The sequence below is a fragment of the Rhinoderma darwinii genome, chromosome 12 (genome assembly GCF_050947455.1).
Source record: "Rhinoderma darwinii isolate aRhiDar2 chromosome 12, aRhiDar2.hap1, whole genome shotgun sequence".
In the NCBI taxonomy this organism is placed as follows: domain Eukaryota; kingdom Metazoa; phylum Chordata; class Amphibia; order Anura; family Rhinodermatidae; genus Rhinoderma; species Rhinoderma darwinii.
The window spans coordinates 56,049,772-56,065,087 of NC_134698.1; the positions used below are offsets into that span (position 1 = coordinate 56,049,772).

Here is a 15,316-nt window from a genome sequence, read left to right on the forward strand (position 1 = left end):
GGAACAATACCCAACGGGGACACAACTAAATCTTTTACTGGCGACTCAACAAAAGGCCCTGACATGCGACCCAACGAAACTTCTTTTAACAATTTGTCCGACACGACCTTGGCATGCGAGTAAGCCGATTTTAAATTCCTCCGCGTAACCGGAACCTCATAAGGAGGCGGGGAATAACGAAACCAACACGAAAACCCTCGTAAAGCAACTTAGCCGCCGCCCTGTCCGGATACTCATTTAGATAAGGGGCCATCTTTTCCACCCTCACCGGTGACACCCCCTTGACCAGCCGCGGAGGACTGGTTCCCTGACCTCCTTTTCCGCATACATTTCGCCGCCCCGTGTGATGCACCATTACACTCCGAACACACGTGCTTGAACTTGCACGTGGCCCCGAACTTGCACTGGCCTTCATTAAATTGCCAGCAAAACCCTGCCTTTCCCCCGCCGCCTTGTCCAACCTGACTAGACTGGCCTCCTTGGCCGGCGCTCCCGGGGAAGGACTGCCTAACCGGAGCCGTAACCCGTAACCAGAGAGCAATATCCTTCTGGTCCCACCGAATCGCCGGCCGAACCGCTTTTCGCTGACGGAATTGCTCGTCGTATCGCAGCCACGCCTGGCCCCCATACGCCCTATGAGCCTCCCCAATAGCATCAAAATAACAAAACAACGCCGAACAATTTTCCGGCGCCTTTTCCCCTATCACACTGGCTAATATGGCGAACGCCTGCGACCAATTAACGAACGTCTGCGGGATAAGCCTATACCGCCGCCGTTCCTCCTCGTCCTTTTTACTCTCGTCCCGCTTGCTCTTATCCAAATTAAATTTAGCGAGCGGCAAGAGAGAAAAAATCTCTACATATTCGTCCTTCCAGATCCGCTCACGCACCTCCTGCTTTAAATGCGCCCCCAACGGACCTTCGAAACACACATACACCTCCCCACGAGCGCGATCATCAATACGCACCCGATCGCCATCTTTTTGCGCCTCGGTCTGTACCGACACCGCGACCGCCTCTCTAACCGCCGTTACGGGCCGCGCTTGTAACAATCCCCCTTCCCTGGGACCCTCCCAAACTACCGCCGGGGACACTTCCGTGACTACCGGCGCCACCGCCCTATCTAGGCGCCCGACCAGCTCTCTCAAGCAACCCACTAAGTCTGCCAAACCCGCGCCATCGCGCCCGCCCGCGCCACTACCGGCCACCGATGCGACGCTAGCAGCCCCCCCGCCGATACCCGACATAAAAATCGCTGGATATGACAATGATGGAGTTATACACTCACCGGGCTGCACAGGCGCTGTGTTCCCGTCAGCCGGACCATCCTGACCTCGACGATACACGTCCAGTTCACCTTCCTCCAGCTCTTCTCTCGCCGACGACTGTCCATCCAAACGACATCTTCGGAACGGGGATGAGGACGCGCTGACCGATGGGCCGGCAACCTGCCGCCCGACCGCCGGGACCCAGACTTCCGACCGGACCTGTTGCCTCGACGTCGCTGCAGATCTAGACGTCCGTCTCGCTGATCCTGAAGAAGCCTGCCCCCTGGCCGGAACATCACCAGGCGGGGCGGCCGTACCTTGTCCTCCGAATCTTCCATCCGATAGGGGAGGGGTGACAGGGAGCCCGGCCTGCGACTCCCTGCTTACCGCCGGACCCCGTCGCGGCTTGGGATTCCTGCCAGGACGCAGGGCCTGGGAAGGGGCGGTCCTCCCAGCTGCCTGGCCTGCAGCGTCCGAGATCGGGCTCCCTCTGCGACGCCGTGTCCGCGGGACTGCCTCAGGACTGAGGCGCTCTGGAGGTCGGGACCGCCGGGAGGGACGGGTCGACCCGGCCTGAGTCGCCGTCACCCCCGGCAACGCTCTCAGCCTGCTCCGAGCAGGAGCGGTTGTTGCCGACTCCCCCCCCGCCGCCATAGTAATGCTAGTAAGGGGGCCGGGGGAGGGGAGCCTGTCCCCTGCAACAGACCCCGAACGCCGGGCCTGGCGTGGCGAAACGGCGTCCGGGATCCTAGTTAATGCAGCCACGGTCTCCTCAAGCCATCCGGGACCGTGGTGCACATCAGCGGCACGCAGCCGCTCTAATAATACGGCCTCCGACATTGTTATAAGCGCGGGCAACGGGGAGCTTGTCTCTCCCTGTGTTACTCCTCCCGCTGCTTCCGGCTCAATGCCGCAAACAGCGGGAAGCTCAGCAACGGCCCCCTGACTCCTCCTTGTCCCTCCTCCACCTCCTCCTAACTCTCCCTCCAACTCTCCCTTACCTATTAACCCTTTCCCTACCAGTGAGGTCATGGAGGCTTCCCCTTAAGCCCTGCAGGCTGCGTCCAGCCTCTTCTGTATATCTTTTTATTGAAGGATGGAATTTCATAGACTACACTTTTCCATCCCGCCTGATCCCGCATAAAAACATATACCACCGGAGCCTATGGGTGTTGTAAGCCACTGTATGGCAAACATCACAGGTATATGTCATGAGCCTTTTATGACGTATATGTTTAATGGGTACTATTAAAATCTATGGTGACGGATATGTTAAATGGGTGCCTAACAGTGGCATGCATCACCCATAGACTATAAGGGTATGTTCACACGGGCTATTTTCAGCCGTTTTTCTAGCCGTAAACATCCCAAATACGGCTGAAAAATCTGAAGCAGAACGCCTACAAACATCTGCCCATTGATTTCAATGGCAAATACGGCGTTCTGTACTGACGGACGTATTTTTACTCCTCATTTTCAAAAAAACGGTGCGTAAAAAGATGCCCCGTAAAAAGAAGTGCATGTCACAACTTGAGTCGTTTTTGGAACCGTTTATCATTGACTCCAAAAACGGCAGTAAAAAACGCCGCGAAAAAACTCTTGTTTGATTAGAAAACGGCTGAAAATCAGAAGCTGTTTTCCTTTGGAAACAGCTTCGTATTTTCAGACGTTTTTTGTTAAGCGTGGGAACATACCCTAAGGGTTATCCTTTTAAAGGATTCGTCATGAACTCTCATGACACCAGTTCACGATATCTCCATGAAACGGATATCATTAAAATCTATGATGACCGATTCCACTATTAGGCATCCGTCACAGCCTACATGGGAGCTTTTTACCGGCGTGTACGTTAAATGCAGACTAAAAAACGTGATGTGACCATAGCCTGAACTGTCCCATAATAAATAATACAGAAGATATCAGGCAGGTAGTACGTTTTTACAGAGGAAATAGTTTATTTCTGGACAGAAAAGTCCCAATTCTTGGGGTGTTGTGCAGAGCAGGTATCCAGATATACGGCAACGCTGCTTCTCCTAGATAAATCCTATTTTATCGCCTCCCCCAACATGAGGGATAAGGCAGTTAAAATAATTCACAAACAGTGAAATAAGATTGACCTGCTAAATTGAGAAATCTGTGACTGGAATTAATGTGTGATGAATAGGATTATCCCATCAGGGCAAGTTTCTATGAGATGATCAGCGGTAACTGCAAGGAAAATTAGATTTAACAGTGCATTAAATTGCGTATTTAGGAAGCATCGACCACTAGATTATTTCCAAATACCGAGTCATGCTTCTGAAAATGAAAAGCAGTGCTGGTGGAAAAAAGCTAATGCTCTTGTTAATTTATTATACAGGCAACCACAGAAGAGATGTCAGACAGAAGGGGCCATTTGCATTTTCGACTCAATTATGCAGAGGAGTTGAGAATCAAGAAAGAGCTGGAAAGATTGCTTAAGCCTCCTCATAGGGCTATCAGACATGATATGGTGGAACTCAGGCCCAAAAGCAGCCCACCCCTATCTCTGATGCAAGACCCTTCTATCCCCCAGTCAAATCAATTTAATTCTCTCTCACGTCCAAGATCTGGGGTTAGACGCAAGCTATCTCCATCTGCCTGTCAATCTACACCAACTTCAGCTGTATCAAAAAGAAAGGCTGCTTCTAACACCGCCGAGATACAGAACGATGATGAGAAAGTCTGTATGTTCTCCAAAGATGCCATGTCAATAGATATTACACAAGAACCAAGAGACCACGGCCAGTTATACCGGCAAGGAGATATCCTGGGGACTGGACACAATGTAATGAGGCCTGCTATTGCTTCAATGGTTGGGACAACCAAACCTATAATGGTCTTCACACGACCTGAACCACCATCAAAGCCGAGATCTTTCATGCCCCAGGATTCAATCAAGCCCCGTATCTCTAGGAAGTCTCCAGTCATAGAGATGACAAAAACACAAAAAGTAACACCAGCATCTTCCTCCAAAATAAGGAAAGCTGTTGATGTTAGGTCGGGCAAGGACAGTGATGATACTAGTAACTCTTCAAGTTCTGATTCCCAGGATAGTGATGACTCAGAGAAAAGAATAAAAAGTAGTAAAAAGAAAAGGCATTTAAGGAAATCCCGGACCGTTCAAGTTGGAAGAGATGATCCTACAAAGTCTTCATCTCTTTTAGCGGATGAATTACCTCCTGTGGTGGGCACGCCCGCTACTGACTCAAATATTGATCAAGACGACACAAAAATTATGGAAAGGACAAATATTAGTGTGGTGTCACCAGTAAAGACCACGGCCAGGTCAGTAGATGAAATAATAGCCTCGCTGAGGTCTCCTGAATCCTATACAGCTTCAGATTTGATGATAAAACAGTTAATGGAGAGTGTACTGGGACCCGACTATAATATGACATCTGGGGTAAGTCTTCTATTTTGAGATCCTCTGACAATTGGGTAAAATGTATGTGAATATTATTCCGACACTACAAGAATCCCTGTTCTCATATCTTTGATGGAAATTGTCTATTCAGATGGTCATAGCACAGTGGAGCCCCGTTCTAATGTGTGCTATGGGCCCCTATAGTTACCCCATACGCCCCTCGCTATTTATCTTGCATATACCTCTGTGTATATTTTGTGAGTGATGAGCCGCTGCATAAATGGCCAACTTTTATAAAACACCTTGTTCCCGAGATCATCTTTTGGACAAATATTGAACAAGGTTTGATGAGATATATTTAGCAAATGTTAGGAGACATAATTATACATAACTAGAACTATTTTCAAGGACCTGTATCGCTATTACACATCCGTTTCACTTAGGATAACTATGAGATGGTGTCATTGAGAAGTTATACGGTAGTAGGAACATTTGCACCTGCTAATAGACTTCCTGACGTGCAGATTAGGGGGGATGGGTGGCCTTCGCTGTGTACGTACACTACATGCCACCTCTTACTAAGTTCTTTCTTGGGAATGCTGAGACAGTTCCCCTTCCCGTAGACTTGTTTAGTGCAGGAGGAGGGCATGTTCATACACCTAAGGCCTTATTTACACGAGCGTGGCGCATCTCGGACGTAAAAACTGTAGTTTTTCAAGTCTGAGGTGCATCCGTGCTCTGCGCTGCGGGACGCGATGTCTCGCATCCCCCATATTTTCTCAAAGACCCTTCACACGGTCCGTTGAAACAACGGCTGTGTGAACGGCCACATTGAATTACATAGGTCCGTGGGACGGCCGCTGTTTCAACGGCCATCACATGGACGTTTAACACGCTCATGTAAATAAGGCCTTAATGAGGTTTGTAATATTACATGCACCTGCTGCAGAAACAACCACATTCAGATGGATGGAACAGATATTCCGTCGCAGAAATATCGGCAACACATCTGTCGCGTAAATATTTATCCTAAGGCCCCATGCACACGAACGTGCTTCTGCGGCCGAAAATCCACGGGAGAGTTGCGGCCCCATTCATTTCTATGGGGCCATGCACACGACCGTAGTTTTTGCGGTCTGTGCATGGCCCAGGAGCCCGCACCGCAGAAAGAATGACATGTCTTATTACGGACGTCTTCTGCGGTCTGGGCTCATTGAAAATAATGGCCGCGGCCATGTGCATTTGCGGGCGGCTTGCGGCTGACAGTCGGCTGCCGGCCGACCCGAAAATCACGGACGTGCACATGGCTACGGTCCTGTGCATGAGGCGTAAGTGTAAGTTTATACATGGCAGATTTGTTGCAATTTCGTTGAAATTTCTGAAACTGAAATTCAGTTCTATTCATCTGAATGGTTTTGTTTCTGCAGTAGGTGCATGGATTTCTGAAAATTCCAGATGAATGGTACTAATTTTAATTCCTGCAACAAATCTTTCATGTGTGGACTTAGGGTACGTTCAGACGTGGCGGAATTGCTGTGGAATTCCGCTGTGGACAGTCCGCAGTGGAATTCTCCAGCGGCCGTTTTTTACATTTGTTTCTATACATTTTGAGGCAAGTTAGTTCAGACGTGGCGGAAAACTCCGCTGCGGACCATAGGCTGCAGTGCAGAATTTTCCCTCCGCATCATGCACTGTCTGTTGCGGAGAAGAAGCAGAATTTCACTGCGGATTTCAGCCTTTGCAATGCAAAAACTGAAATCTGTGGCAGTTCCGCTGTGATATCCGCAACGTCTGAATTACATGTCAAATATGCAAATATTGGTGCAGATTCGTTGCGTAATTGCCTCAAATCTGCACCAACATTTGCAGTGGAAAAACTCTGCCACGTGTGAACGTGGCCTTACCCTCTGATTTTTTTTGCCAAATCCAGAAGTGGCTTCAAAAGAAATAGAAAATATAAACTGAGAACTTCTACTTCAATTTCCTTCTGGATCCACTTCTGGCTTTGGCTCAAAAATCTCTAGCAAAATCTGAAGCAAATATGTGAATCCGGCATTGTGCTCCTGAAGCTCAAGGTAATGTCCAAAAATTCCCATCAAATCTCACTTATTTTTCTTTTGGATACACAGGGCTCAGTGATGGGAAGTGGCACTTCAGGAGTGTAGATGCAACCAGTATGTCAGTTCAATCAGGGCATCATATAGGGATTCGGTGCCATTGACAGATACTCTTCAAGTTATAAAGTATTATTTCCTGAGCTATGGCAGATTTCCTGGGGATCTTTTGGACTAGTGAAATAAGGTTTAGGTAAAAGGGTTGTCTTACGACAAGAACCCACTGTCCATATGTTAGGTCATATGGATTTCATAGAAGAGGGTTTTTACGCTTGAACCCACCTCTGTTTTAACAGAATATGCATTATATGGGCGCCAATTCATTTGAAAGGCCGCCACATAATTCTAGATGTATGCCTAGACTCGTCTGTGGTCTATTTCTGAGGTAGTCAATTAATAAGTATCATGTTGAATTGTGAAAAGAAATGAGAAAACTCATACGGGCCATATATAATACTTTTCCGTGGATGTACTATAAAATAAACTGCACAGGTCAAGTATATTGTATTTAGTAACTTATTGTTTCAGGAAACTACAGAAGAAAAAACTAATGTGCAGGAAAAAGAGACAAAACATCCACAACCGGAAAGTACAGAAAAATCTTTTACTGAAGTTCAACCTCCAGAGCAGGTATGGTCTAATTGCCTTAAAGGTATTGTGCCAGGGCAGACATTTATGGCATATCCACGGGATACACCTCTAGGTCCTGCACCTATCTCCTGAACTTGGATCCCTGTCCCGCCTGGTGAGGCAGCCTCTTGTCGCTGCATTTTTGATTCAGAATCTCTCCAAAAAAGTAAATCCTAAAAATATTGTGTTTTTTACACCGGTCACTGAGCCCTCACAGGAGGTTAACACAGGCTGTTTTGTCAAGATCATTCTTAGCAGTCATCTCATTATCATAAGAGGGCAGGTAATGGAGGGCAACACCTCTATAATAAAGTTGGAGGCAGATAACACAGGATCCATCTTTGGTAATAGGCACAGCTCCTTCTCCCTGCACATTGACTACTGCACAAATCACAGAGCATGCCCACAACACTCTCCCATCAAAGTCAATTGGTCCTATTTTCTCATACCCAAGTGCCTGCTGTAAAGCGAATCTGTGCAACTACTGTTACAGCAGCTCAGGCAAGATGACGGTCCCCATAATTATGTACAGAAAAATAGAATAAAAAAAATCCGAAAGCCCAAAAATTATTTAATTTTTTTCAATGTCTGCACTGTTTTTAACCTTTACTATGAACTTACATTTTAGGGACATGAATGGTCTTAAAAACATGAAGAGATAACATGATGCATTTTTAATATATTCCACTTTAAGTCATAGCTTACCCGTGTTTATTAGACTACAAGCCTATGATGTCATTTTCTGTATACATTAATCATGGGCTACAGGTTCCTGAGCCAGATGTCACACTGACGGGTGACAAGATTTCCACTCAGTTGTCTCTTTCCATGGATAAAGATACAGAAAAATCAAGTCACCGAGGATCCATGTCAGCTGGGGAGGAATCCATTACATCACTGAAGGTGGAAGAATTGACAGAATACAAAGCCAAAGAAATCCTCAAATCTTCTGCCCAGGTACAAGAGTGTATATTACTGGTCATACATGTTAGATCAATGTCCGCACATTGTATCAAAGTGGGGTCAGCCCAACAGTCTCCCTGATGATAGATGTCGGGGGAAGTAGGATCGGGCATATTGGATATTAACATGACGATCATTTTTCCCACAGAAGGGTCTGGCAGAAGTTTATTTCTCCAGTTGAGATAAATGTGAAGGAATAACTTGGATGGCTCTACCCACTACACAAAAATGAAAAACCTTGTTTTTTGGAGGATTTGTGATATACTGATGGCATGCAGATACCTTTTAGTTTTAAGACGGTAGACAACAGTTTTTTAGTGCAGATGTTTTTGTTGTCTCACTGGTTATCTTGCTTACGCTGTAAAATTAAAACGACAAGGTAGCCAAATTAAAGGGACATCTTAAAGAAAAAAATGATATGCATAAGGGAGTGGTGTATGATACAGGGAATATTTCTTTGGTGTTTTTTGAATCCATGTGTCATGCTCCACCCCCTCAGGCCCTGCACTAGGCATAACACATTGTATGCATTTTGCTTAGTGTTCTTTTAAAGGGGTTGTCCAGTTCCAAAATAAATTGATGGCCTATCCTCAGGATAGGCCATCAATATCTGATCGGTCGGGGTTCAACACCCGGCACCTCAACCAAACAGCTGTTTTGAAGGGCCCGCAGCGCTCGTACGAGTAGTAGTGAAGTAGTGCCTAAAGAAAAGGATTTGAAAAATGTTGCTGCTATTGAAATTCTAAGCCATAAAACAGCCTAATAAACAATAAAATTAAAATGAAAAAAAAAGATGTCTACATAAAGAGGACTAGTAAACCTTACTTATTTCAAAATTCTGTGGTATCCTGGTAAACATAACAAAGAAAATTTACGACCAAATTAAAGTATAGTGTGTCATGGAAAAACAGTCTCAGAATCACTCGGATAAGTAAAAGCATTACAAATTTATTACCAAATAAAGTGATACATATGAAAATGGGGACGCGTCCTGAAGTACAAAATAGGCCACATCCTTAAGGGGTTAATATAGACCAGATTGTTTACTAACAACAAGCAGCGTATACTTTCACTAGTGAATGTGAACAGAACACTGTAGAATATATTCACTGACCATCCGCTCCCACTGTAACGTATACTCTGATATTTGATCTCTGTAGAGGCAATGTGTATATGCATGTTTTTAGTACAATCCAAATTAGCAGTTGAGGCTTTCATTAAGGCCTTGTTCACACCGTTTTTTGCAGGCAGAAAAAATCTGTCTCAGAATTCCTTCAGCAATTTTGGGGCAGGTTTTGAACTGCCTGCACATATTTTTCCACGTTCTTTCGTTGCGTTTTTCGCCCGGAGGCATTGAAGCTTATGCAAGGACCGCCGGCAAAAAACGCAGTGAAAAATGCTCAGAAATGACTGCCGTGGGTTCGCTCTGCCTCCCATTAATTTCAATGGGAGGTTAGAGGCGGAAACCGCAGCAAGAAAAGACCTGCCGCTTTTTTATCCGCGAGCGGCCCGGAAAAAAAACAACTCCTCTACCTCCCATTAAAAATCAATGGGTGGCGATTTCGGCCGTTTTTATGGCACTGATTCCGACGCGGTTTCCGCATCAAAATCAGCGCCAAAATAACTCAGTGTGAACGGACCCTAGTAACTCTGATTTTGAGTTTTTAATATAAAATAAAGAGTTTGTTTCAAGAAAGTAAAATTTACCATTATTTTCCCAATGCTATCTTCTTTATTTTTTATGTATGCCACTAGGTCAGCGGCAAATAATGCAAATTTGACCTGATGGCAGTGGCGGATTAAGAAGACCATGGGCCCTGGGCTGTTACCCAAACTTGGGCCCTTTTTCTCCACCTCCACCCTGCCCCACCGTAACTATTGCTAACATTACCTTTTTGCACAAGTATTAACAAATAGGTGTTACGATTTCCCTTTCACAGGGCTGTGTCCCTACATATTGACAGTATCACACTGTGCAGGGACACATCCTCCTGACAAGGGGATTGGTAAAACCAATTTTTCTATCAGTCCTGGACTGCACAAAGACGTTATGTGGAATACAAGGATTTCCTATAATAAACCTTTCAGGAAAGGGGACAGATTCTCTACAAATCCAGTGACTCACAGGTGACGACGTCTCAGATGCTAGTAGTTTTTTTTCCTCTTTTCTTCTCCATCCGGTCCAGAGCTCATGACGACTTCTCCTGGCCATGACCCATTTCTGCAGCCCTTAAATATAATATCACCATGCACTGCGCCCCCGAATATAATTGTGTCACACACTGTAAAGTAAAGCACCACATACACAGTGCCCCCTGTAGATAGCGCCAACCCCCCATGTAGACAGCCCACATACACAGTGCCCCCTGTAGATAGCGCCACACACACGCACAACCCCCTGTAGATAGAGCCACACCGCACTCCCCCCTTGTATATAGTGACACACAGCGCTCCCTTTCTTATATATAGTGCCACACAGCGCTCCCCCCTTGTATTTAGTGCTACACAGCGTCGCTACACTGCAGCCCTGGGATGACATTTTATCCCATATGACTGCTACAGTCTGTGATTGGCTGCAGCGGTCACATGGGGTGAAATGTCATCCCAGGAGGCCGGCCCGGACCAAAAACCGAATTCTGGGCAAGTATAAGATTTTTATTTTTTCTAAATTGCGTTTTTACATAACATCTGTTATTTGTTGCGGGTTTTACCTCCCCATTGAATTAAATGTGGAAAACCCGAAACAAATGAGCAGCGTTTACGCAAATACAATTCACATGCTGCAGAATAAAAAAACGCACCTCAGGTCAATTTCGGAGCTTTTTTTCCCCACTTATCATTTACGCAGCGTGTGGATGAGAATTGTGCACATCTAATCTACTCTGCTGCTACTGTATTAGGGCTTGTCCACACTTAACGGAATTGCAGCGTATTTTCCGCCCAGAAAATACGCAGAATACAGTAGTGGCAAAGTGAGTGAGATTTACCAAACCTCATCCAGATGCTGCGTAAAATTTCCGACCAGACATTTTGTCCTGCGGTGCGTATTTCTCGTACAGCAGCAGTTCAATTCCTTCTGCGGAAAGTGGACAGAATTGCGGCGTTTTTTCAGAGGAGACGTCACCATCTCCCAACATTGAGAAAAACGCAGCAAAATACGCACAATTTTCTGCAGCAAAAATGCAGCAAATGGTGCTTTTTTCTGCAGCGGAATTTCTGCTAGTTCCAGCGGAATTGCTGCAGAAATATATATATATATATATATATATATACATACACACACACACACACACACACACACACACATACACTATATATATATATATATATATATATATACACACACACACTATATACATACATACATACATACATAGATACATCACAGACACACATGAATATGCACGTTATACACATATAAAGTACACATTGTAAACACACATGCACTTACCTTTTATGTAGGATATTTGTGAAGGGCGTTCAGCAGGTTGATGTGGTGGGAGCCTTCACACAGCGTTTCTCCTGCTCACAGCCCGACACAGAGCCCGCAGACAGTCTCCCCTCCCCCATGTCCCGACTGCTAGCAGCAGGAGGAGAGATGTGTAGAGCCGGGAAGGGGGGCTGGAGGGGGAGTTTCAGCACAGACCACGGCTGCTAAGTAGGACAGAAGCTCACCTCGCCTCATGACAGGTGCGGCCTTGGCACCGGGGCTCCCTTCGGTGCTAGCGACGCCACCGGGCATGAGGGGGTTCGGGCGAGCCATCGGCCCCCTGGGAGCCTTGGGCCCCGGGCGGCCGCCCAAACCACCCTAATGATCCGCCACTGCCTGATGGCCACGTATTTTAATCCCTTTTGTGTCTGCATTTTCAATAATGGTAAAGCCAGGGGTTCAATGGGTTAAATCAAACAGAAGAAGGGACCACCCTGCCTAGTTCCGCTCCACATCCCAAATGGCTCTGATAAGGCACATATGGTGGAAATACTGACCTTTTGATGGAGATCTAGATTATGTAAGGATGAAGGATCTATTAAAAATTCTTTCAAATCCAAATGTTTTCAGTACCAAGAAGAGCCCAGGACAAATTGTCCTAAGAAATGATAGCTGCTTTTTGTATTCATGTGTCCTGAGGCGGACATAATCTATTCTATTGTTACTTGTTCCTGATTTCCCCGTGTTGATCGCTGCTTGATTTTCAGAGATTTGGAGAATCAGACAATGTGACTTCAAGTCCTTTTTGATTTTGCAATGACTTCGAGATAAGCAATGTTCAGCTTGGGCAGAATTTCTCCATTTAGATATTCATTAAAAACCTTTGTTAAATCATCAGAGATAGTTTTCCTCATAATTTTAAAAAAGTCAGCTGAGTATCCATGGGCCCAGGTGACTCTCCTCTCGTCACTTTTTATATAGTCTGTTCAACCTCCCTTTTGGTTATTGGTGAATTCAGTGCCAATATTTGTTCTTTTTGTGTTTTTGGGATTGGGGTCAGTAATGTTATGGTAATCCAAGGGTATATGTGATTATTTTTTAGATAAAAATAATGCATGAAATTTTAAGAGGTCTGACTATGCTAATCAATAACCTCACCAGTTCCATTGTATCCCAGGATAACTGGAGTATTTGCTATGCTGGAACTGAGGGTCTGTTGCTTTTGTGAGCGGTGGCGACTGCCTGGCTGTGTTGTGAGGGAGGGGCAGTGGTGAGGAATCACCAGGCGTTGACAGAACAACTGTTTGTATTTTTACTGATTGGAAAAATCTTATTTTCTCTTTTTAAACCTCTGAAATGTTTATCTTGGTTTTTTTATGTTTTTCTTCAGATCTCCATTTCGGACATCATTCATGTGAAAGGAGATGCAGCGCCACTGACGAGACGAGAGACAGCAAAGGCTCGCCATTCTACAGCTCTACTTGCCACCTGGAAGCCAAGAACAAAGTAATTATTACAAGAGTGTTAAGAGGCAGGGGATAAATAGAGAGATGATCCCTTAGGTCTACGTTGTCTTTAAATTCCATCTACAAGTGCTTCTAGCAAAACGGCTAGTGAATTTTTTTTAGGTTTGAGGCCTTATTCACACTGGTAGCAATGTTAGATTTGAAAGATGTACAGTAAGTCACCCTATAGCGAGGCGCATTAGATTGCACATGTACATGCAGTTTCATACAGCTACAATTTTGCATTCCAAAACTGCTGCCGCTTGAAACCGCATATGGAAACACTAGCGTTGATCAATCGTGATGTTGCACGGCGATCTTCCATGATTGCACAGTGCAATTGTCATGGTGTGTGGCGCCTGGGCCAAAGAAGTAGAGTTCATCATTTAGAAACCCTCCATTGTACTTATTCACTGATAGGGAAGCAAAAGATTATTAGATATATTTCAATTGCTATATCACTGAAAAAATTGGGTTCACAGAACAAAACATTTTTTATCTTTTAAATTTATTTTTGGCTTTAATAATTAATTAAAGTTCACACTACATGTTATAATCTAACTCCTGGGAAATTCAATCCCCGAGCAGTAGGATCTATGGACCTGCTGTGTACATTGATTTCACAGTGCACTTGTAAGAACTGTCCTAAACCAACACAGCTTGTCCATACAATCTCAGTCCTTGTGATCTCAGATCAAGGTATGAATTGTGACAAGGATGTGCTAAGTGCTAAGGCAAATTAATGGCAATAAAATTTTTTAATCTGTTGTCTCTGCATGGGGCTGTTTTTCATACTGATGACCTATCCACGGGATAGGTCATCAGTATATGATCAGTGGGGGTCTGACACCCGGACCTCGCACTGATCAGCTATTCTGGCTGCCTCCGGCGCCGGAAATTATGCAGTGGTCGGTGCCGGAAGCAGATGGAAGTGAATAGGAGCCGATCTGCAGCACGGCTGATATACAGTGGTCGGAGCACTCTGCTACCGGCACCAACCATTGCATAACTTTTGGTGCCGGAAGCAGCCATAATAGCTAATCGGTGCGGGGTCTAGGTTTCTGATCCGCACCGATCCGGTGTATAATTCATCAGTATGAAAAACCACTCCATGCCCAGACAACCTTTTAAAATGAAAAAGTAATTGGTTATATAGTTTTAACTGCAGTGCCTGTCGGAGAGCTTAAAAAAATACTGTGAGCAGCCATTTTGAATGCCTGTATGGTTTTTAATACCACTTTTCTCACTTTGGTGTAAATGGCAAAGATTAGCTCTTAGCTGCATAGAGACCCTCTGAGCTAGGAAATAACAAATTTTATCATGGCCCTGGATTGGGAGCCCATCCTGGACCGTAAGGGAATGTTCACAGAGTTTTTCGCAGGCTGAAAATTCTGCCTCAAAATTCCGTCTGGAATTTTGAGGCAGATTTTGATCTGCCTGCCCCCATTTGCCACGTTTTTCGCCACGAAAAAACGCTTTCTCTACCTCCCATTGATGTCAATGGGAAGTCAGAGACGTAAACGCCCGAAGATAAAGCATGTCACTTCTTTTTCCCGCGAGCCGGTAATACCGCTTGTGGGAAAAAACGCCGTTTTTTGGTGCGTTTTCCGACGCGGTTTGCACGTCAAAAAACATGTAAAAAAAAAAACTCAGTGGGAACAGGGCCTAAAAATAGTATTCAGTGGAGTTGTTGCCCTATTGCTGCATTAAAGCAAATATGCTTATTGCATAATGTCCACGAAATGTATAAGAATAATATATCCTTGTACAATATATACAATAGAATATCAGATGCGCAATTTCATAGTATTATATATAAAGGTACTTAGCAAACTTAGGTTCACATTTTCTGTCCTTGCCTTCATTTTCTCCTTGGATTTATTACATCATCACCTGGTATCTGATCACCTGCAACTATATTCCAACTCAAGAAGAATAAAGGATCTGGACCATATTTTGTTGACCTTTATAAATTCATAAACTGCTTATATCATTTAATTTCAAGACGGCTTCATAAACGC

At 45.0% G+C, this 15,316-nt stretch overlaps 1 protein-coding gene across 2 annotated transcripts in view; it reads left to right on the top strand.

Annotated features, from left to right (window-relative positions):
• TTC6 (tetratricopeptide repeat domain 6) overlaps positions 1-15,316 on the top strand; it is a 106,775-nt gene that overhangs the window by 6,507 nt on the left and 84,952 nt on the right. For both annotated transcript variants that reach the window (XM_075845006.1, XM_075845007.1), the window contains exons 2-5: positions 3,628-4,692; positions 7,296-7,397; positions 8,166-8,354; positions 13,181-13,296. In XM_075845006.1, the coding sequence (XP_075701121.1) occupies positions 3,643-4,692; positions 7,296-7,397; positions 8,166-8,354; positions 13,181-13,296 (1,457 nt within the window). In that variant the 5' untranslated portion in view covers positions 3,628-3,642. The remainder of the gene's footprint in view (positions 1-3,627; positions 4,693-7,295; positions 7,398-8,165; positions 8,355-13,180; positions 13,297-15,316) is intronic.